Source organism: Pseudophryne corroboree, chromosome 7 (assembly GCF_028390025.1).
Source record: "Pseudophryne corroboree isolate aPseCor3 chromosome 7, aPseCor3.hap2, whole genome shotgun sequence".
In the NCBI taxonomy this organism is placed as follows: Eukaryota; Metazoa; Chordata; class Amphibia; order Anura; family Myobatrachidae; genus Pseudophryne; species Pseudophryne corroboree.
In genome coordinates, this window is record NC_086450.1 from 81,900,423 (window position 1) to 81,924,757 (window position 24,335).

A 24,335-nucleotide genomic window follows, 5' to 3' on the forward strand; every position below is an offset into this window, starting at 1 on the left:
TTGCAGGCTTTTCAGTAAATACTTGCAAATATTAAGGATCCCCGGTATATACCATGAAGGGACCTCCACCAATAGCTCCGATATCTGCCGCGGTGTCTCCATTTCCGTCCACAAAGCAGCCCCTGTAGGTTTTTATTGCAGTCGGATTTACCAAGCCATTCTGGAGCGTGGCCCCAGTAGCTAAAACCATCTGAGGAGGATACTAGCCTATAGCAGCCTATGAGCTACTGTATTAGGGACATTACCCAGAGAATCTCTCTCTGTGTCCCCTCCGTACATGCACAGTACGCGCTCTGGAACCGGACCAGGAAGCTCTTCCCCTAAGGCCTAAATATAATATAATTTGGGAGTTTACTCACCTCATTCTCTGATGAGCTGGCGGACAGAAGAACTTCCTGTGCATCAAAGAATTCAGACACCGACTCAGACATGGACAACCTGCCCTCATTAGACACCTGTTGGGATAGAGGCAGACTGACATGGATGTGTTCTCCAGGCTGCAATGGGAACAAGAAATACACATGACCTGTCAATGCTAACAGTAAGTAGATGGCTGAGCATATACTGTAGTCCTAATATGAAAGCACTTGTCATACCTTACAATGCAAACACGCAACGGCATTTGAAAGCTGCTAATGCAAAAGTTCCATTAGGGTAAAATGTATATATATATATATATATATATATATACATACATATATACTGTATATATGTCCACCACCTTAATTTGACTCTTATAGTGAAAAAAACTGTGGAAAAGCAGGGTCTGTCCTGGCAATACTGGGAAGCATGGGAGTCCTATCCTGGGTATGCACTCACAACTGCCGACAATGGTCTTGTTGGAAAAATAATCCCGAGCTCCACCATCTCTATCCGGGTAATTAAAGCATTTTGGCGCTGTTGGCAGTATAACTGTAAATATACTGCTTGTTAACAGTTGTATTGCCGACACCATTATAGTGCTTTAATTAGCATTTTAACATAGTCAACATGGTAGTGCCAATGTTCTTGTCCACATAATGGACCATAATGTAATGAGTCACTGTGTTGACTGACAGAACCCAGCTATACATTGGAACTTGGATGAAAGTAGACGACAAGTCTACTGTAAATCGTCCACTAGAGGTCAGCATAGTGGCGCTGAACTCATTTCTAGAACATTAACAAACACTTAATTGCCTCTAGCAAATTATACTATGTCGATTACATAAATAAAAAAAAAAAATTAGGTCAAATATAAAATGAAAACGCTTGCACTAAAATCATATGACTACAATAAAGGTTATATAGTCACAGTAAGACAATAATACAAGTTCAAGATGTATTTTACAGTATGTACGGCAAAATCTTTTTACAAATATAACCCAGTATAATTTAAGGCCATGGTAACAGCGAGCAATGCATTAATTACTAAATGTCAACATATTTTAATGTTACGTTGAGTTCATACAAAAGGAACAGAGTGCACATAATTTAACAGCTCAATACGCCTTCAGATGCAAAGCTATAGAGGTCATTTCATTATTATTTTAAACGCTCACCACTTGGCCTATACAGATTTTGTTTTTGCATTCTGCATGGGAAGCCGGCATTTGTTCATGTCTAGGGAGCTTGGCCATAAAAAGGAGCAACATTACCTCTCCAGCCACGGATGTAGCACGTCCAGGCTCGGACTGGCCCACAGAGGAACCGGGGGGGGGGGGGGGGGAACCCACGGTGGGCCCCGCTGCCTGCGGGCCCTCCTCCTCTTCTAGGGATCAGGTTCCAGATTCTATCCTACTGCACTTGAATTATGCCTTTTATATATATATATATATATATATATATGTTACGTTATACTTCACAGGACTATGGTTTATTATATATATTTACCATGTACTCTGTAATGGATAGCCAAAAATCTGTAATGGCTGGCCACGCACACACTGGTACATGGCCACACACTTAAGGACGGGTCCCTACAGCTGCATTCCCCTGCTGGGCCCTTCATGCACCAGTCCGACACTGAGCACGTCATGCTTATTCTAGAACTAGGAAGAGGACCTAATGCATCCTATAGTTCCTAAATGACCACCAAGCCCCTACTGTGTGTTGTTGCCTGTGCAGACTATCTTCCTGAGAGTTAATGCATTAACAGCAACAGTTCATTGTCCTATGCTTGTTTCCAGGCAAGGACCTGCTTCTCTGCTAAAAATACAGTGCGTTATGACATCAGAAAATCTGAATGTGCTGTCTGAGACCTATGACTCAGAAGTGCCGTATCCATACAATGCGTGCTTGTCTGCAGTTACATTTGAAATTAGGAGACAAATGTACTTAGAAGGAACGTCCTATGTGCCTTTCATTTAACATTCAGTATCTAGATAACTTTTACGCTAAGAGTTGTGTTTAGAGCTGATGATATATACTAATCATTGTAAGTGAATGTTCCCTAATAGGCTCATTTATCAATGAGTGATACATTTCACTGTGAGTGATAAATTGCACCAGCCAATCAGCTCCGAACTGTCATTTTTCAAACTCAGGGGAAGATTTATTAAAATGCTGATAAGGTTCTTTATATGCAGGGTCCCGCTTCACCGCATTATCGTGGTGAAGCAGGACCTCTTTTTCGGTGCATTTATTAAGGCTGCTTTGTTCGTTATGGGAGCGTGGTATCTCACCCCTCTCATGATACACGTTTTCCCATAATGACTGTCATCCTCGGCTGCATCATCTACATCCGCACCTGCGCCGTCCCGTAACTCCCTGCCTGCCTTTCGGGAGTTATGCGGGCGCATGCGCGGTTTGATAGCGTGGACGCCAGAGATTCTAGTGTGCTACGGCGCAAGGGTCTGTTAGGTGAAGGGCCGCTGAATCTGTCTTATCAGCAGGAACCCACTGCATTAAAACAATAAAGTTTATTGAAAGAAGATCAACAACAAAAAATAGTAACTGTTTGGAGACCCGCAGCGCCGGATCTGGGAGGCGAAGAGGAACAGGGTAGGAGAGACTAACGTTCGGGCACACCGAACGTTCATAAGTAAGCAAGCTTATTGGTGCTCTGTCTAACAGATAGAGTCGCCGATAAGGCAGAGGGCGCATACCGCCCCTGCTTACAATAGCGCTATGACGGGATAATACATCAAGGGATGCGCTATCTGCGGCACATAACGTGTGCAGATAGCGCATTGCCCCTTAAAGAAGGATAGTAAATCTACCCCACAGTCTGTAACATGGCAGCTAGGAGCTGATTGGCTGGTGCAATTTATCACTCACAGTGAAATTTATCACTCATTGATAAATGAGCCCATTAATTTGATAGTGTACATTACAGAGTGTATGCTCCTCTATTTAACACCCCACTGGCGAGGGCACGTATGTTAGAGCACATAGATAAGTAAAGTTACAGTGTTGGGGAGACAGTGAGGACAACAATTCTGCACAAGCATAGAGACAGATTTCTAGACCACCTGATCGAAGATTGTAGGCTAACTCTTTACTAGAAGAACCGGTGACATTTCTCTCTCTCTCTTTCTCTCTCTCTCTCCCTTTTCTCCTCCTCTTTCTCTCCCTCTTGCTCCATCTCTCTCTTCCTCCTCATCTGTCTATTTCCCTTATCAACACTTGATTTTATTATATAGATAAACCTTAGCATTACCTTTTTTTCTTTTCAACGTTTCTATTGCATTTTTTTGGGACATCTTCCCCTTTTCTCCTCTACAGAATGTTGTTTTCTTCCCTGTGTTTAGCCTGGGCACCTCTGTGTAACATTTTCCTTTCTTCTGTACTGTTATAAATTTTCGGCTGTAGGTAATATTGTGAAGGTGTTACAGGGTGATTATCAGGAGTGTCTGCATTTTCAGCATGAGCTGCTATGCGATGAGTAAATATCAGAAGCGATTGGAGACCGTAATGTGTGTCATGCCGGCACTTTCTGGAAGTGACGTCTGGTGGGGCCACGGCCATTACGTACCTACATGATGACAGAATTTTTGCTACTCTTCAGGTTTATATATATAAAAACACCCAGGAGAGCAGGTGGATTGTGAAGCAGTGCCCACGTCCACGGAATTACAAAAACATCATTCAGCTGGGCTGGCTCTACTGCTGCATAGAGATGGCCATCGGTGGGTTTCCCATCAACGGTCACCATCGATGACACCATTGATGGGTAACCTCGATGGTGTCAATACATCTGCAAGTAAACCATCAATGGTTTTGCCCACCGACAGTCACCCCTGCTTTACACAGTACAGTAAGCTGCAAGCCAATAAGATCCCAAGGGCGGAGCTTTGCAGAAGTGTCAGAGGCGGAGCTAAGCGCAGTGTCCCAGCACTTTGTTAAAGAAAAAAATATTCATTGCATGTGCATGAATACCAAGCATGGTGGTAAGGAATTGGAGAAAGGTTTACAGGAAAACCATGCATGCTTATGGCATCCACATATTCAGAACAGTTCCCTTCACGGTTTGCAGAGTTTACGAGTTCATTATTTGTGCAGAGGAGATTTTGTCAATTGTGAAGATAATAATGCAGCTAATTACTGCGGCATATTTATCGCTAGCCTTATGAGAAAAAGTATCTTCCAGGCATCATGAGTCTAGCAAGCCAATTAGTATCAAAGAACTATCACACTAACGATGATTCTGCAGTTATACTGTCGTAAACCGCTTTGGTGTATCCTTTCCAAAATGCCTAAAGCTTTGCAACTGCAATTTTTTTATTATATATTTATTTTTATTATTTCTTTTTACACACAATATGACTGTGTTGTGTTCTAGTTCAAATTTCAAGTTTGCCATTTTCATGAAGAAATGCTACAAATACTATACAATGAAGGCATTTAGTGGCTGATTCAGTTCTGCAGCACATGCTGTAGAGCGTCGCTGTGACGCTCAGCTGTGCATGTATCCACCATATACAGTATGGTACCCTTACTATCGCAAATTTCCCTGCAAACCTCTCTTGGGAATGAGGGAAAACTTCTGACAAGGCTTGCAAGGATGTGCAGTTCCAGAAAAGACACATGTCGGGTATTGCGCAGAACTGAATCAGCTCTAATGTGTTCAGTCTGGTTCAGTTTGCTCAAATTGTTTAGTCTATCTAACCTACTACAATTTATAGTGAACAGTCACAAAACCAGTAAGAGTACTTTATAATGTTGTGAGGTAGACTCCAATAGTTATACTAGAATATGTTGCTTACTAGAGGTTAAATAGAACCATTCTACAGCTTTGTTTTTTTTTTGTTTTTTTTTATTCTTTGGGAAGACTGAGGCACCGCATAATAGGATCAAACAGTAAATGTACAGTCTGGGGTCTGATACACAAGGTTAGATAAAGCTAAGTAAGAGCAGAGTTATAACACTAAAGGGGAATTCAATTAGTCACGGTCATCGCCCCAAAATTACTGCAAAAACTGGATACATGCGATGATTCTTGCCATCAAAACTAGAGAAAAGTGTAGGAGAAAATGGGGAATCTGCCTGTAACCTGAAAATAGCCAAACTAAGATAGGAAAACAGAATACAGTAGAAGTCTATTAGTGGTCATAATATAAAGATTTGGGGGTATTGGGTCAAATGGCTGTTAAAATATTTTTTCTAAAAAAAGACAAAAAATGATAGAAACCAAGTTTGTTTTAGCAAAATAAGTGCTCAAATTAAATTGGGGGTACATAAAAACGGGTATCAGTACATATATTGGTCATTTTAAGCCACTTTCAAAAAACTTCCCAAAAAATAAAAGATTACTCCCACCTGCAAGCCTAAAAATACTTGTCCCACTCATGCACCCTAACATTACTGTCCCATACCTTGTACCCATAATTTCCATAATTATAATTAAATAAATAATTTTTTTGGCCCCAAGTAGGGATTTTCCCCAAGCTAATCACTTGCCTAGAGGCAGATGGCGGTCATTAGGTCGACATAAGTTAGGTCGACATATATTGGGTCGACCACGTTTGTTCGACATGCATTAGGTCGACATGATCACTAGGCCGACATGGTCATTAGGTCGACATGGGAAAAGGTCGACATGAGTATTTCACAATTTTTTCATTTTTTTACCTTTTTCATACTTAACGATCAACGCGGACTACAACTGGGAACCGTAACTTAAAGCATGGCGAGCGAAGCGAGCCATGAGAGGGGTCACGGTGCACTAATTGTGGTTAGAAGAAAACGACACCCAAAAAAGTAAAAAAAACCTCACGTCGACCTTTTTTCATGTCAACCTACCACATGTCGACCTAATGCAGGTCGACCAAACGTGGTCGACCCAATTTATGTATGTCGACCTAACTCAAGTCGACCTAATTAACCACACCCCCTAGAGGCAGTGAAGTGAAATTTGCTGTAAAGCTACAGTATGGAGAATTATCACCAGTAATTTATCATGGACAACTGAATAGGGGTTTATCGCGGGTTGTGATAAAATCTCAATTTTTACAGCGAAAACGGCATTTCACTACTAACTGAATTCCACCCTAAGCAGTAAGTTCGGTACGCAGAACTATAGCCAGAAATACAGATCATACCACACAGGAACTAGTGCATAACTTAATAACATTGTAGAGGAAGTTACCGGTGAGTAACTCTCATGGGACCCGGTGAGTAACTCTCTATTGGACCCGGTGAGTAACTCTCCATGGGACCCGGTGAGTAACTCTCCATGGGACCCGGTGAGTAACTCTCCATGGGACCCGGTGAGTAACTCTCCATGGGACCCAGTGAGTAACTCTCCATGGGACCCAGTGAGTAACTCTCCATCGGACCCAGTGAGTAACTCTCCATCGGACCCAGTGAGTAACTCTCCATCGGACCCAGTGAGTAACTCTCCATCGGACCCAGTGAGTAACTCTCCATCGGACCCAATGAGTAACTCTCCATCGGACCCAGTGAGTAACTCTCCATCGGACCAGTGAGTAACTCCTTATCAGAACAAGTGAGTAACTCTCCATCGGAGCCACTGAGTAACTCTCCATCGTAACTGGTGAGTAACTTTATCAGAACCAGTAAGTTTTCATTGGAACTGGTGAGTAACTCTCCATCAGAACCGGCGAGTAACTCTCCATTGGACCCAGTGAGTAACTCTTCATTGTAGCTTCTCAGCAATAACAGCAAATTATCACAATTCACTGGTAACTAGTGTATCTATATTTATCTGTCTATCTACAGTTTCTATCTAATGTTTACAGATGTGTTCTCATACATTGTGGCTCAAGTGGCACCTAACAGCGCGTCTCTGCACGCCTAGTCACTACGATATCTTTTCAGCTCAATATGTGCACTTTATTTACATAATTAAAATAACTGGAAGCTACAGAACTGTATTGCTCGCATACACTGAACACTGGAGTATACAACATTTGTACATCGGTGTGCTGCTAAGTATGAATCTTGTTAACAAAGGCTGTGATGCAGCGGCAGCAGCTGTTCCTCACGCCAAGTTATGTTGTGCTTCATCTGCAACTTTGTATGTGTGTTATACCAAGTCCTGTGTGGTTACAGTCGCAGCCCAGCGTCCCTGGTACACCGTGAGTGGTGTTTCACTGCATCTGCCGTGCAACTAAAGGCCCGTACACACTGACCGATATATCGTCCGTTCTCTTGAACGGCCAATATATCGCGGGTCCGTCGGCCAGTGTGTACGGCCGATACGTCTGTGAACTTCGTAGTTCACAGACGTATCGCGTCGGCCCCTCAGCACAGCCGACGGCCAATATATCTACCGATATATTGGCGCGTCGCTGTGTGTGTACAGTGGTCGGCCGACCGCCCGTACACATGCTGCGGCGGCCGGCGGTGATTGACAGCTGAACTGGGCGGGCGTGTGTACACGCCCGCCCAGTTCATGACGTCAGTCCCCGACGGATCGGGCATTGTGTGTATGCACAGCACACTGCCCGATCCGTCCATAGATATATCTGCCAATCAATTGATCTGCAGATATATCTTTCCAGTGTGTACCCACCTTCAGACATAATATTAAAAGAAAAATATGGTACACATCTCAAAGCAAATTATTCACACCATATGGTGAAAAGACGCTAGGTGCACGAGGACACATTTGTATGTCGTATTTCATATTCATCTATCTATCTATCTATCTATCTATCTATCTATCTATCTATCTATCTATCTATCTTATTATATCTGATTATTGCCAAAGACGGACATATGCTTTTTGACTTTCCCTCTCAGTCATGCAGGCGCAGGTATATAGAGAATATTTTTGTTGTTTTTTTAAATGAACAAGATAATGACCTCATCTGGGCTTGCAATAATGTTGACGCTGACAACTTGGTCAGACACGACAGACTCAGAATGTATTCTGTTCAGCCGGCTTCTCAGCTCCGAATTGTGGTTTAGTGCCTGCAAGACAAAATAATGAGATCATGAGGAGAATACAGTACGTGCAACACTAACTTGTTACACTGTTAAACAAGTATCACAATAATTTTTACAGTACTTATAGCCTTCAAGTGTCAGATGGTGGAGATACTAATGACAGAGGCCAAGATATATACTCTCTTAATTTACCAGATCTCTTCCTCTGGCTAGCAGCTTTCACATGAATCAATGTGTTTTTTCAGTTAATAAATACGAGCTCCTAGAGGTGTTTTTTATGACCTCTGGCTAATGATATATATCTGTAAATTGGTCATATTTGCTGGAATGCCGGGCGGTCATGTGACATCGGACACCGGAATCCCGAAACCACGCAGGAGACCAACACCAGAACACAAACAGCCGACATCCCGATGGTAAGTATCAGGGTTCGGGATAGGGTTAGGCCCCAGGGAGGGGAGGGGGGTGGGGGTGGGGGGTTTGGGGTTAAAATACTTATCCCCTCCGATGTCGGGATCCTCAATGTCTGAATGCCGCTGTCGGTGACCGCCTGCATCCAGACCACTGGTAATTCATACCAAACCCATATTTGCCTACTGTATATACCTGCTCTCAAGGAGATGTGGAGAGCAGCTATTACCAGAAGATGCAGACACAACTTGATGATGCCACTGACATATAAAAAAGTGGGGGAGACAAGGGTCATGGCATGTCTCTGCCCCTTTGCCTGCTCACCTGGGAGTCTAGGAGATTAAGGTAAGATGCTGCACCTAGGTATCCTGTATGTTGCCGGGCCAGTTAGTTACTATGATATACCCCTCCATTTCACACACAATGAAGGCACATCTCAAATAAAATACCACAGATGTACAATCACACACTCTGGCACGCTCCCACATTTAACCTTAATTGAAGAGGACAAACTGAGAAGTACAAATTCTTTTTTTAAATACCGATGGACAATACCGGTGAGCAGGGGCGGAGCCAGAAGAAAATGATAGGGGGGGCACCATGGAAGGGGCAAGTACATTTGCGTGCGGCTTCTGTGCATGTGAGGTGCAGGGTGCAGTGGGCAGCGTTTGAGAAGCAGGGGGCAGTGTGTGAGGTGCTGGGTACAGGGGGCAGTGTGTGAGGGGCAGAGGGCAGCGTGTGAGGGGCAGGGGGCAGCGTGTGAGGGGCAGGGGGCAACGTGTGAGGGGCAGCGTATAGGGGTCAGTGTGTGAGAGGCAGGGTGCAGGGCGTGAGGAGCAGGGGGCAGGGTGTGAGGGGCAGGTGGCAGGGTGTGAGGGGCGGGGGGCAGGGTGTGAGGTGCAGGGGGCAGCGTGTGAGGGGCAGGGAGCAGGAGGCAGCGTGTGAGGGACAGGGTGCAGTGTGTGAGGGGCAGTTGGCCCCCAGTATTAATGTCCCCCAGTAGTTTGCCCCCAGTAATTATGTCCTCCAGTAGTTTGCCCCCAATAGTAATGCCCCCCCGCAGTTTGCCCTCAATAGATGACCCCCTCAGTAGTAATGCCCCCAGTAGATGCCCCCCAGTAATAATGCCCCCAGTAGTAATGACCCCAGTAGATGCCACCAGTAATAATGTCCCCCAGTAGTTTGCCCCCAGTAGATGCCCCCCAGTAAAAAAATGTACCCTAGTAGCTGCGCCCAGTAGTAATGCCCCCCAGGAGTTTGCCCCCAATAGATGACCCCCCCAGTAGTAATGCCCCCCAGTAATAATGCCCCCAGTAGTAAAACCCCCAGTAGATGCCACCAGTAATAATGTCCCCCAGTAGTAATGCCCCCCATAGATGACCCCCCAGTAGTAATGCCCCCAGTAGATGCCCCCCAGTAATAATGCCCCCAGTAGTTTGCCCCAGTAGTAATGCCCCCCCCCCAGTAGTAATGCCCCTTGTTGATGCCCCCCAGTAGTAAGGTCCCCCCGTAGTTGTGCCCCCAGTAGATGCCCCCGCTGCACTAAGGAAGAAAAAAAACATCATACTTACCGAGCCCCGTTCCCGCCTCCAGACCGCTGCAGTCCTCCTCGCTTGGCATCCGCTCCTCAGCACTATGGTTGAGACGTCATGACTGACATCTCTCCCATAGCGCACGCCGCACAGTGACAGCGCCGGAAGCCGGAGCTCAGTACTGAGCTCCTGGCTCCGGCTCACAGTGAGGAGAGACGGGCGCTCGCTGGTAACACAATCCTAGGGGGCGCCCGTCATCTCCCTGTGTGGCGCCGGGGACACATAGGGTTGGGGCCACAAATGACAGGGGGGGCACGGGTCTGAGTGCCATCCCCCCTGGATCCGCCACTGCCGGTGAGTGCAATAGCACTAGGTCCTATAACATCCACTTGTTGCACAGTATACATCATTGTGCACTCAATGAGATCCCTCTACAATCGCCACATGTCAATAAGGTAATTTCACAATGCAGTCACATCAGCACTTTACAAGATCTGATTGTTTCAAATAGGATAATCACCTTGGCTGACATGACAGCAGATGCAAGCAATACTCTTGACGTGCTGTTCACTGCTACAAGCATATGGCAGAAAGCTGCAGCTTAGACAACATAATATTTTCTACTTTCTGATGTTATACTTGGATTCATTTGTGACATTCTGCCCTCCATCTCAGAAGAAATGTACCAGTGCAACTACAACAAAAGGGGCTCCTCTCCTCTCCTGGTCGCACCTTCCTACGCTACCTTTACTCCCTCACGTACAGTGGGAGTCTTAGTGGGGAAGGGGTGGGGTGGGAGTCTGTCCCGAGTCAGACATGCTCCCACTGCGCATGTCTTACTTGCATCTGACCTTGTAGGATTATTATATAAATTGTCCCATTAAAGTGATTTAATTCTTATTTAAATGTGAAACCTTGGCTGTGGTGTAGTGCTATATTAAATGTATTATATAGCAATAAACACATTCTTTGGTTAGATTTTGCCTTATTTATATTTGTGTGGACGTGACCTAAGGTTTACCACTTAATGCATTTAGGAGGGAGCTCCGTTTTTTTGGTACATGTTATAGGGTGATGCTCCAGAGAGTGAACATAAAGTCCCGTGCATCACACGCTTTCAATTTTTTTTCCTTTTAACCTGGTCTGATAAGAAATTGTTGTTACTGTATATGAAAACTTAATTACTTAGTAGCAATGCCTCACCCCGTAACTTAAGACCCACTAACATCTTGGTATTTTGGAGCAGTATGTTGTTTGAATTTGTGTAACTGCCCCGTGCGTCACAGAGAATCACCCTATATGTTTATTTGTGCTGTAGTTGTGTGACCAGCGGTCAGGTGACTGCTGGTCACAATACCGGCGCCGGGATCCCGCCCCGTAACAATCCCGATAGTCGGCATGCCGACTAGCAGGGACTATACCCACTGGTGGGTGTCCCACAAGGGGCTCCGTTGCGCTTGCCCCCCCCATCCCCACCGCCGGACATCTCGCAGTCTTCTGACTGCCGGTCACGCGTACCCAGCCCGTTTATTTTTTCTATTACTTATGTTTGTGTAAACAGAAGCTCTATTTTATATTATGCTGCCTAAACAGACTTATATTGTCTTTTTTCAAACAATATTCGATCAACTCTGAGGAGCACCTCCAATAATTTTTAGAATGACACACTGCTCAATGCTTTTGATCAAATATCTCCAGTGCAGGAGCCTACCTCAACCTTTTGCTATAAGCTATTTAGGGATCCGGTCAAAATGTTTAATGTAGTATGCGTGGGGAGCGGGTGAAGGGTTAGTGTAGCGTAGTGCAGTTTGTGTGCAGGATTAGGGGTAGTGTAGCGTGGTGTAGTGTGTGTGTGGGGAGCAAGTGCTGGGTTAGGGTTAGTGTAGTGTGTGTGGGGAGCGGGTGCAGGGTTAGGGGTAGTATAGTGTGTGCGGGGAGCAGGTTCCGAGTTAGGGGTAGTGTAGTGTGTGTAGGGAACGGGTGCATGGTTAGGGGTAGTGTAGTGTGTGCAGGGAGCGGGTACTGGGTTAGGGTTAGTGGGGTGCAGGGTTAAGGGTAATGTAGTTTAGTATGTGCAGTGTGTGCAGTACTGTAGGCAATGTGCAGGGTTAAGGGTAGTGGGGTGCATAGTTAGGGGTAGTGTAGTATGTGCAGCCGGGTGAGCAGTAGTGTAGGTAGTATATGCGGGAAGAGGGTGTAGGGTTAGGGGTAGTGGAATGTTAGTATGTGCAGGGTGAGCAGTAGTGTAGACAGTGTATGCGGGAAACGGGTGAAGGGTTAGGGGTAGTGTAGTATGTGCAGGGTGAGCAGTAGTGTAGTGTAGTGTGTAGGGGAAGCGGGCACAGGGTTAGGGGTAGTTGGGTGTAGGATTAGGGGTAGTATAGTATGTGTAGGGTGAGCAGTAGTATAGTGTAGTGTGTGCTGGGAGTAGGTGCAGGGTTAGGGGTGGTGTAGTGTGTACGGGAAGCAGGTTAAGGGTTAGGGGTAGTGGGGTGTAAGGTTAGAGTAGTATGTGCAGGGTGAGCAGTAGCATAGTGTAGTGTGTGCTGGGAGCGGATGCAGGTTTAGGGGTAGTGTAGTGCAATGTAGTATGTGCATGGTGATTAGTGCAGGAAGTGGGTGCAGGGTTAGGGGTAGTGTAGTATGTGCAGGGTGAGCAACAGTGTAGTGTAGTGTGTGCAGGAAGCGGGTGTAGGGTTAGGGGTAGCGGGGTGCAGGGTTAGAGGTAGGGTAGTATGTGCAGGGTGAGCAGTAGTGTAGTGTGTGCAGGAAGCGGGTGTAGGGTTAGTGGGGTGCAGGGTTAGGGGTAGGATGGTATGTGCAGGGTGAGCAGTGGTGTAGTGTAGTGTGTGCAGGAAGTGGGTGTAGGGTTAGGGGTAGTGGGGTGCAGGGATAGGAGTAGTGTAGCATGTGCAGAGTGAGCAGCAGTGTAGTGTATGCGGGAAGCGGGTGTAGGGTTAGGGGTAGTGGAGTGCAGGGTTAGGATAGTATGTGCAGGGTGAGCAGTAGTGTAGAGTAGTATGTTCCGGTAGCAGGTACAGAGTTAGGGGTAGTGTAGTATAGTGTATGCTGGGAGCGGATGCAGGGTTAGGGGTAGTGTAGGGTAGAATGTGCAGGGTGAGCAGTAGAGTAGGTAGTGTGTGCGGGAAGTGTGTGCAAGGTTAGGGGTAGTGGGGTGCAGGGTTAGGGGTATGGTAGTATGTGCAGTGTGAGCAGTAGTGTAGTGTAGTATGTGCGGGGAGCGGTTGTAGGGTTAGGGGTATTGGGGTGCAGGGTTAGGGTAGTATGTGCAGGGTGAGCAGTAGTGTAGTGTAGTGTGTGCAGGAAGCGGGTGTAGGGTTAAGGGTAGTGGGGAACAGGGTTAGGGGTAGGGTAGTATGTGCAGGGTGAGCAGTAGTGTAGAGTAGTGTGTGCAGGAAGCGGGTGTAGTGTTAGGGGTAGTGGAGTGCAGGGTTAGGGGTAGGGTAGTATGTGCAGGGTGAGCAGTAGTGTAGAGTAGTGTGTGCAGGAAACGGGTGTAGGGTTAGGGGTAGTGGAGTGCAGAGTTAGGGGTAGGATAGTATGTGCAGGGTGAGCAGTAGTGTAGTGTGTGCGGGGAGCAGGAGCAGAGTTAGGGGTAGTGTAGTGTGTGCAGGGTAAGGAGTAGAGTAATGTAGTGTAGTATGTGCAGGGTGAGCAGTAGTGTAGGTAGTGTGTGCAGGGGAACGGGGGCGGGGTTAGGGGTAGTGTAGTGTAGGATAGTATCTGCAGGGTGAGCAGTAGTGTAGGTAGTGTATGCAGGAAGTGGGTGCAAGGTTAGGGGTATTGGGGTGCAGGGTTAGGGGTAGTGTAGTATGTGCAGGGTGAGCAGTAGTGTAGTGTGTGTGCAGGAAGCGGGTGTAGGGTTAGCAGGGTGCAGAGCTAGGGGTAGCGGGATGCAGGGTTAGGGGTAGGATAGTATGTGCAGGGTGAGCAGTAGTGTAGCATGTGTGGGGAGCAGGTGCAGTTTTAGGGGTAGTGGGGCACAGGGTTAGGGGTAGGAAAGTATGTGCAGGGTGAGCAGTAGTGTAGTGTGTGCGGGGAGCAGGAGCAGAGTTAGGGGTAGTGTAGTGTGTGCTGGGAGCGGATGCAGGGTTAGGGGTAGTGTAATATGTGCAGGGTGAGCAGTAGTGTAGGTAGTGTGTACAGGGAAATGGGGGCAGGGTTATGGGTAGTACCTGTCCTGAGCCTGGCCGGTCCCTGGAAGCTGTCTCTTTCTGCTGTCTGCCATGCTGGAGAGAAGAAACAGAGGAGGAAGCACGCTTTGGAAGGTGAATAATTTGCCTAATTAAGCTAATTGGAAATCTCCAATTACTTAATTAGTCATGGCGGGAAAGGGCGGAAGGGGGGACGGGGGGTTGGTGTTCCACTTTATCTTGCAACTTAGAATCAGCCCCAAAATATGATAAACAGATACTGTAGCTATTTGCAAGCTATAATGTGAGCTAAATACTGTAATAATACTGTAGCTCCTCCATCTGATCTTCCTAATATGTGCTTTTCTCAGTATAATGCTAGACAGACGTCTAAGGCAAATAACAAGCAGAACTATCATTGTATAACTAACTATAATATCATATTTTACTCTACAAAACAATCATGCAAGAATTGTAAAAGCTGAGCCCTTTATCAATGGATTTGTTCTTAGACTTTTAGATCTCTAAGGATAAAACGGAGTCATGTCATCCTCAGCACTCAACATATGGCTAATGTACATAATAGGTCTTTCTAATTAGTTTCCCCGACAGCAATGCGTAAAGGTGTCTTGTAACGCAAGACAAAAGGTACCTGGGAAAGTGACTGTCTGAGACGTGCAATCTGTGTACTGTGGCTGCTGTAATCCTGTTCCGAGACCATCTGCTTCATTTTTTCCTTCTCAATCGCAATTGTGTTATAAGCAGATTTCAGCAGAGAATGGACTGAAAACAGCAAAAAGTTAAGTGAAAAAAACACAAGCTGAAACCGAGCTTATATCCCTTAATAATTTAGTACATTATTAATTATATAGAAATACATAAGTTTTCATAATGAAGTGATGACATAAGAACTCAATGATGTAATTAAATCTTAGTGAGAACAGGGCAAACCATAATTTACTGGCATTTTGCTCCTTCATATGCAAAGGCGTGCTTAGGCTTCTGGCAAATCCTATGGGGTCATGGAGAAAGAGTAACAGAAATTTGCGTTGGTGGACAGCTCTTTCCTAAGTACGTGGGAGCAGCTACAGTGCACCTAGATTTCCAGGGCAGTGCTCCTGAACAATTTCCTTGAGGGGGTACATTTGAGCCGTGTTCCTTGCTTTGCAGAATCAGTGCACTGATAGTGATAGTGATGCACAACGGTAGTGACAATGGGGCTCATTCCGAGTTGATCGCTCGCTAGCAGTTTTTAGCAGCCGTGCAAACGCTATGCCGCCGCCCACTGGGGAGTGTATTTTAGCTTAGCAGAAGTGCGGACGCATGTGCAGCCGAGCTCTGCAAAAACAGTTTGTGCAGTTTCAGAGTAGCTCTGAACCTACTCAGCGCTTGTGATCACTTCAGCCTATTCGTGTCGTGTCCCGCACAGCCACGCCTGCGTTTTTTCAGACACGCCTGCATTTTTGCAAACACTCCCTGAAAACGGTCAGTTGACACCCAGAAACGCCCCCTTCCTGTCAATCTTTTTGCGGCCATCAGTGCGAAGGAAAACTTTGCTAGAACATGAGCACAACCACAAAGAGCTTTGTACCCGTAAGTCGCGCGTGCGCATTGCGGGCCATACACATGCGCATAAATGGTGTTTTTTCAGCTGAGCGCTGCGCTGCGAAAATCGGCAGGGAGCAATCAATTCGGAATGACCCCCATTGTTCAATGGAACGCATTTTGCACCTTCTGGCAAGGAATGCATTTCTAGGTGCCCGCTGTAACAAAAAAAATGTGGCATGTAATAAAGGAAGTCCAGATACCTCCCAGCTTTCATGATTACTTTAAGCTATCATTGATGCTAAATTGAGCAATATTTTAGGAGAAAGACAGAACAGTTTAAATTAATGAAAAACGCGTAGTTCTAAAGTGATAGGAATAGTGATGTTAACATTTTTCCACAGTCAAGTTCTGGGGAATTTTCTGCCTCTCAGCAAATTGAGCTGCATTTCAAGTATCCAAAGACTTCTCCCTGGAGCATAGAAAGGCAATAACCTTGCAATACAGTCAATGGATCATTTCGGAACACCAGAGCAAAACCAATCCATTTTGTAGAGTGCATCTAGTGCACTTTGTAAATAAAGACTACTTTTTGTATACAGAGTGACAAGGGCCCTCATTCCAAGTTGTTCGCTCGCTAGCTACTTTTAGCAGCATTGCACACGCTAGGCCGCCGCCCTCTGGTAGTGTATCTTAGCTTAGCAGAATAGCGAATGAAAGATTAGCAGAATTGCGAATAGAAAATTCTTAGCAGTTTCTGAGTAGCTCCAGACTTACTCCTACACTGCGATCAGCTCAGGCCGTTTCGTTCCTGGTTTGACGTCACAAACACGCCCTGCGTTCGGCCAGCCACTCCCCCGTTTCTCCAGACACTCCTGCGTTTTATCCTGGCACGCCTGCGTTTTTCCGCACACTCCCAGAAAACGGTCAGTTTCCGCCCAGAAACACCCACTTCCTGTCAATCACACTCCGATCACTTCAACGATGAAAATTCTTCGTTCGGACGTGAGTAAATCTACAAAATTTTGTGCTAAAATACTTAGCGCATGCGCACTGCGTACCATGCGCATTTTTGCCTTAATCGCTCTGTTGCGAAAATTGGCAACGAGCGAACAACTCGGAATGACCCCCAAAGAGGTCACATTCTGTCGATTTATGGAAACGTTTACACATACAGTATATATATATATATATATATATATATATACACACACACACACACACACATTAGAGATGAGTGGGTTCGGTTCGTCGAGATCCGAACCCCCCTGAACTTCACCTATTTTACAGGGGTCCGAGGCAGCCTCGGATTTTCCCGCCTTGCTCGGTTAACCCGAACGCGGCCGAACGTCATCATCCCGCTGTCGGATTCTCGCGAGATTCGTATTCTATATAAAGAGCCGCGCGTCGCCGCTATTTTCACTTGCATTGGAGATTGAACAGAGAGGACGTGGCTACGTTCTCTGAATGAAAAGCTCCATATCTGTGCTCAGTGTGCTGCAAATATCTGTGCTCAGTGTGCTGCAAATATCTGTGCTCAGTGTGCTGCAAATATCTACGTTCTCTGCCTGAAAAGCTCCATATCTGTGCTCAGTGTGCTGCAAATATCTGTGCTCAGTGTGCTGCATTTTGGTGACCAACAGTATATAGTTGTACAATACAGTAGGCCATTGCTGTATCTTGCAGCTCCGTGTCACTGCAAGTATCCATTCCATATCTGTGCTGCATTTTTGTGAGCAGTATATATAGTAGTACAGTGCAGCATTTTGGTGACCAACAGTATATAGTTGTACAGTACAGTAGGCCATTGCTGTATCTTGCAGCTCTGTGTCACTGCAAGTATCTATTCCATATCTGTGCTGCATTTTTGTGAGCAGTATATATAGTAGTACAGTGCAGCATTTTGGTGACCAACAGTATATAGTTGTACATTACAGTAGGCCATTGCTGTATCTTGCAGCTCCGTGTCACTGCAAGTATCCATTCCATATCTGTGCTGCATTTTTGTGAGCAGTATATATAGTAGTACAGTGCAGCATTTTGGTGACCAACAGTATATAGTTGTACATTACAGTAGGCCATTGCTGTATCTTGCAGCTCCGTGTCACTGCAAGTATCCATTCCATATCTGTGCTGCATTTTTGTGAGCAGTATATATAGTAGTACAGTGCAGCATTTTGGTGACCAACAGTATATAGTTGTACAGTACAGTAGGCCATTGCTGTATCTTGCAGCTCTGTGTCACTGCAAGTACCCATTCCATATCTGTGCTGCATTTTTGTGAGCAGTATATATAGTAGTACAGTGCAGCATTTTGGTGACCAACAGTATATAGTTGTACAGTACAGTAGGCCATTGCTGTATCTTGCAGCTCTGTGTCACTGCAAGTATCTATTCCATATCTGTGCTGCATTTTTGTGAGCAGTATATATAGTAGTACAGTGCAGCATTTTGGTGACCAACAGTATATAGTTGTACAGTACAGTAGGCCATTGCTGTATCTTGCAGCTCCGTGTCACTGCAAGTATCCATTCCATATCTGTGCTGCATTTTTGTGAGCAGTATATATAGTAGCACAGTGCAGCATTTTGGTGACCAACAATATATAGTTGTACAGTACAGTAGGCCATTGCTATTGATATAATAATATTACTGGCATATAATTCCACACATTAAAAAATGGAGAACAAAAATGTGGACGGAGAAATAGGGAAAGATCAAGATCCACTTCCACCTAGTGCTTAAGCTGCTGCCACTAGTCATGGCAGAGACAATGAAATGCCATCAACGTCGTCTGTCAAGGCCAATGCCCAATGTCATAGTAGAGAGCATGTAAAATCCCAAAAACTAAAGTTCAGTAAAATGACCCAAAAATCTAAATTAAAAGCGTCTGAGGAGAAGCGGAAACTTGCCAATATGCCATTTACGACACGGAGTGGCAAGGAACGGCTGAGGCCCTGGCCTATGTTCATGGCTAGTGGTTCAGCTTCACATGAGGATGGAAGCACTCATCCTCCCGCTAGAAAACTGAATAGAGTTAAGATGGCAAAAGCACAGCAAAGAACTGTGCGTTCTTCTAAATCACAAATCCCCAAGGAGAGTCTAATTGTGTCGGCGGTTGCAAAGCCTGACCTTCCCAACACTGGACGGGAAGAGGTGGCTCCCTCCACCATTTGCACGCCCCCTGCAAGTGCAGGAAGGAGCACCCACCGTCCAGTTCCTGTTAGTCAAATTGAAGATGTCACTGTTGGATGAGGATATGGGTGTTGCTGGCGCTGAGGAGGAAATTGACAAGGAGGATTCTGATGGTGAGGTGGTTTGTTTAAGTCAGGCACCCGGGGAGACACCTGTTGTCTGTGGGATGAATATTACCATTGACATGCCTGGTCAAATTACCAAAAAAATCACCTCTTCGGTGTGGAATTATTTTAACAGAAATGCGAACAACAGGTGTCAAGCCGTGTGTTGCCTTTGTCAAGCTGTAATAAGTAGGGGTAAGGACGTTAACCACCTAGGAACATCCTCCCTTATACGTCACCTGGAGCGCATTCATCAGAAGTCATTGACAAGTTCAAAAACTTTGGGTGACAGCGGAAGCAGTCCACTGACAACTAAATCCCTTCCTCTTGTACCCAAACTCCTGCAAACCACACCACCAACTCCCTCAGTGTCAATTTCCTCCTTAGACAGGAACGCCAATAGTCCTGCAGGCCATGTCACTGGCAAGTCTGACGAGTCCTCTCCTAACTGGGATTCCTCCGATGGATCCTTGAGTGTAACGTCTACTGCTGCTGGTACTGCTGTTGTTGCTGCTGGGAGTCGATCGTCATCCCAGAGGGGAAGTCGGAAGACCACTTGTACTACTTCCAGTAAGCAATTGACTGTCCAACAGTCCTTTGCGAGGAAGATGAAATATCACAGCAGTCATCCTGTTGCAAAGCGTATAACTCAGGCCTTGGCTGTGTTGGTGTTAGACGTGTGTCCGGTATCCACCGTTAATTCACAGGGACTTAGAGAATTTCTTGAGGTAGTGTGTCCCCGGTACCAAATACCATCTAGGTTCCACTTCTCTACGCAGGCGATACCGAGAATGTACACAGACATCAGAAAAAGAGTCACCAGTGCCCTAAAAAATGCAGTTGTACCCAATGTCCACTTAACCACGGACATGCGGATAAGTGGAGCAGGGCAGACTCAGGACTATATAACTGTGACAGCCCACTGGGTAGATGTATTGCCTCCCGCAGCAACAACAGCAGCAGCAGCACCAGTAGCAGCATCTCACAAATGCCAACTCGTTCCTAGGCAGGCTACGCTTTGTATCACCGCTTTTCATAAGAGGCACACAGCTGATAACCTCTTACGGAAACTGAGGAACATCATCGTAGATTGGCTTACCCCAATTGGACTTTCCTGGGGATTTGTGACATCGGACAACACCACCAATATTGTGCGTGCATTACATGTGGGCAAATTCCAGCACGTCCCATGTTTTGCACATACAATTAATTTGGTGGTGCAGACTTTTTTTTAAAAATGACAGGGGCGTGCAAGATATGCTGTCGGTGGCCCGAAGAATTGCGGGCCACTTTCGGCATTCAGCCACCGCGTGCCGAAGACTGGAGCACCAGCAAACACTCCTGAACCTGCCCCTCCATCAGCTGAAGCAAGAGGTGGTAACGAGGTGGAATTCAACCCTCTATATGCTTCAGAGGATGGAGGAGCAGCAAAAGGCCATTCAAGCCTATACATCTGCCTACGATATAGGCAAAGGAGGGGGAATGCACCTGACTCAAGCGCAGTGGAGAATGATTTCAACGTTGTGCAAGGTTCTGCAACCCTTTGAACTTGCCACACGTGAAGTCAGTTCAGACACTGCCAGCCTGAGTCAAGTCATTCCCCTCATCAGGCTTTTGCAGAAGCAGCTGGAGAGATTGAAGGAGGAGCTAAAAAGGAGCGATTCCGCTAGGCATGTGGAACTTGTGGATGGAGCCCTTAATTCGCTTAACCAGGATTCACGGGTGGTCAATCTGTTGAAATCAGAGCACTACATTTTGGCCACCGTGCTCGATCCTAGGTTTAAAGCCTACGTTGTATCTCTCTTTCCGGCAGACACAAGTCTGCAGAGGTTCAAAGACCTGCTGGTGAGAAAATTGTCAAGTCAAGCGGAACGTGACCCGTCAACAGCTCTTCCTTCACATTCTCCCGCAACTGGGGCTGCGAGGAAAAGGATAAGAATTCCGAGCCCACCCGCTGGCAGTGATGCAGGGCAGTCAGGAGCGAGTGCTGACATCTGGTCCGGCCTGAAGGACCTGCCAACGATTACTGACATGTCGTCTACTGTCACTGCATATGATTTTGTCACCATTGAAAGAATGGTGGAGGATTATATGAGTGACCGCATCCAAGTAGGCACGTCAGACAGTCCGTACGTATACTGGCAGGAAAAAGAGGCAATTTGGAGGCCCTTGCACAAACTGGCTTTATTTTACCTAAGTTACCCCCCCCCCCCTCCCCCCAGTGTGTACTCCGAAAGAGTGTTTAGTGCAGCCGGTCACCGTGTCAGCGATCGACGTACGAGGTTACTTCCACAAAATGCGGAGAAGATGATGTTCATCAAAATGAATTATAATCAATTCCTCCGTGAAGACATTCACCAGCAATTGCCTCCAGAAAATACACAGGGACCTGTGATGGTGGATTCCAGTGGGGACGAATTAATACTCTGTGAGGAGGGGGATGTACACAGTGAAAGGGGTGAGGAATCGGAGGATGATGATGAGGTTGACATCTTGCCTCTATAGAGCCAGTTTGAGCAAGGAGAGATTGATTGCTTCTTTTTTTGGTGGGGGCCCAAACCAACCAGTCATTTCAGCCACAGTCGTGTGGCAGACCCTGTGGCTGAAATGATGGGTTTGTTAAAGTGTGCATGTCCTGTTTATACAACATAAGGGTGGGTGGGAGGGCCCAAGGACAATTCCATCTTGCACCTCTTTTTTTATTTATCTTTGCATCATGTGATGTTTGGGGCCAATTTTTATAAGTGCCATCCTGTCTGACACTGCAGTGCCACTCCTAGATGGGCCAGGTGTTTTTGTCGGCCACTTGGGTTGCTTAGCTTAGTCATCCAGCGACCTTGGTGCAAATTTTAGGACTAAAAATAATATTGTGAGGTGTGAGGTGTTCAGAATAGACTGGAAATGAGTGGAAATTATGGTTATTGAGGTTAATAATACTATAGGATCAAAATGACCCCCAAATTCTATGATTTAAGCTGTTTTTGAGGGGTTTTTGAAAAAAAACACCTGAATCCAAAACACACCCGAATCCGCCCAAAAAATTTCAGGGAGGTTTTGCCAAAACGCGTCCGAATCCAAAACACAGCTGCGGAAACGAATCCAAAACCTAAACCCGAAAAATTTCCGGTCTACATCTCTAATATACATACATATACAGGAGGAATTTTCAGCGCCAAGGTGCAATATTGCTAATAGCAGATAAAGTTAGAAAATAGTAGATTTCACACGACACTCTCTAATAATATAGAATAGGGCGTCCGCTCTATCCTAAATATAAAAAGCGATGGTAAGTCTTGAAAAAAACATATGTAGTAACAGGGATAGGATGCTATGAGCGACTACTGGTGTCATAAATATATAAATATACTAAAGGTGCATACACACTTGCCGAGAAAATGAGCAATGTTGCTCATTTTCTCTGCAAGTATGCCGCAGTGCAGGCAGCTCAATTTGGACTGTCATCCAAGAACTGCCTGCACCGCCCGGCCGCCGCGTGACGTCACTGAGTGATATGAACGTCATATAGCTCAGTATTTATGCCCGGCCACCCCGGCCGGAGGGGAAACATTAGATGACGTCGCTCGTAGAGCACGTCGCCTACTGTATACCCATCTTAAGATTGAGTTCCTCTTAAGCTGCGCCGGCAGGAGGCAACCCTACTTTCTGCAATCAAGCAGAAATTGCGGTGCAATCACAATTTCTGCTTGGTCAAGGGGGAATGCTTCGGTCAGCATGCTGGGAGGCCTTGCCCTGCGATGGGCGGCCCCCAGCATGTGATAACAAGGATTGCAAATTCTGCTACTTAGCAGAATTGGCAATCCTTACTGAATTAGGCCCATACGCCGTCTGTTTGCCTGATATCTATCTCCTGTGCACATGCGTTAGTGAGAAATAAAGGGGCAGAGACAGTGAAGTCTCTACCTTCGGTGACACCCAGTGCGGAAGGACATCTTGTTCGTGCACCGAACGGGCATGGCCTGTGGGTATGAACATGGCCTCACGACACGAACCCGACGTTTTCATATCACTCTGGGGGGTTCAGGAGATGCTGGACTGCCCCCTGGAAACCACTCTGTGTGCAGTTCCAGGGCTACCACACTGTCATAGGAGCCGGGTGCTGCACGTAATGCTACAGTGCTGCATCCGGCTCCTGTCACTGAGCAGGAGTTAGCATTTTGGTGTCACCCCTCGAAGGGTGACACCCATGTGCGTCCCGCACCCCCTTAGTGATGCCACTGGGCGGACATAGATCTGGGAGAGTGACAGAAACACAGGGAAGTAGTCAACTTCCCTGCCCGCTTTGTCATGGTGTTCAGATTATGCCTTTCTGAGATGGCGAATCTGAAAACACAGGAGAAATGGAAAGCAGAGATTTACGTTACGCTCATCACTAATTTACGTCCTTTAATGAATTGCGTACTAAAGGATTGTGATGCGATTTAGCCATTGAGCGTGGGGGCTGCTGGAGAAGTAATTAACTTCTCCACGGAAACCCGATTTGTGAATAGCACTAAGTAGAGAAAAGCCACGTTCACCACAAAACATCGATTTTCAGGCTACATGAATGGACCCCTTAATGATGGCAGACGTATTACCAGAAAGCAGTCACGGACTGTTTTAAAGCTTTTTTTTTATTATTTAACTTTTTTACATAGAATAAGATGGTATGTAATTCCCCATATAATTAGATAACTTTTCACAGGTTCGGTATGAATTACCAGCCATCAGTATACCGGCAGTGGGGCAAGCGCTAGAAAGTCCCTTGAGGGCACGGTGTCGTGGACACCCACAGAGGGAGAATAGACTGTGGCACCGGTATTATGGCGGCGGGATTTCAGCGCTAGTTGGGAACCGGGCGTCGGCATCATGACCACCGGGATGCCCACTAGCGGTATTTTAACCGCTTCCCCTTTTCAAAATACATTGCAACAACAATTAAAAGATTAGCACATAGGTTAACTCTCTACACACATTGTAGCCATGTACAGATGTGTCCTCGTACACTATTGCTGCCGTCATGCCAAACATCCCCTCTCGGCACTTCAGATCCCGTGCGACTC

The 24,335-nt window shown here is 46.1% G+C and overlaps 1 protein-coding gene across 4 annotated transcripts in view; it reads right to left on the reverse strand.

Moving 5' to 3' along the window:
- The window catches only part of OSBPL6 (oxysterol binding protein like 6), a 520,623-nt gene that overhangs the window by 47,452 nt on the left and 448,836 nt on the right, over positions 1–24,335 (reverse strand). For all 4 annotated transcript variants that reach the window (XM_063933384.1, XM_063933381.1, XM_063933383.1 and 1 more), the window contains 3 exons: positions 15,084–15,214; positions 8,251–8,358; positions 360–497 (listed from right to left, as the gene is read on the reverse strand). In XM_063933384.1, coding sequence (XP_063789454.1) covers positions 360–497; positions 8,251–8,358; positions 15,084–15,214 — 377 coding nt within the window. The remainder of the gene's footprint in view (positions 1–359; positions 498–8,250; positions 8,359–15,083; positions 15,215–24,335) is intronic.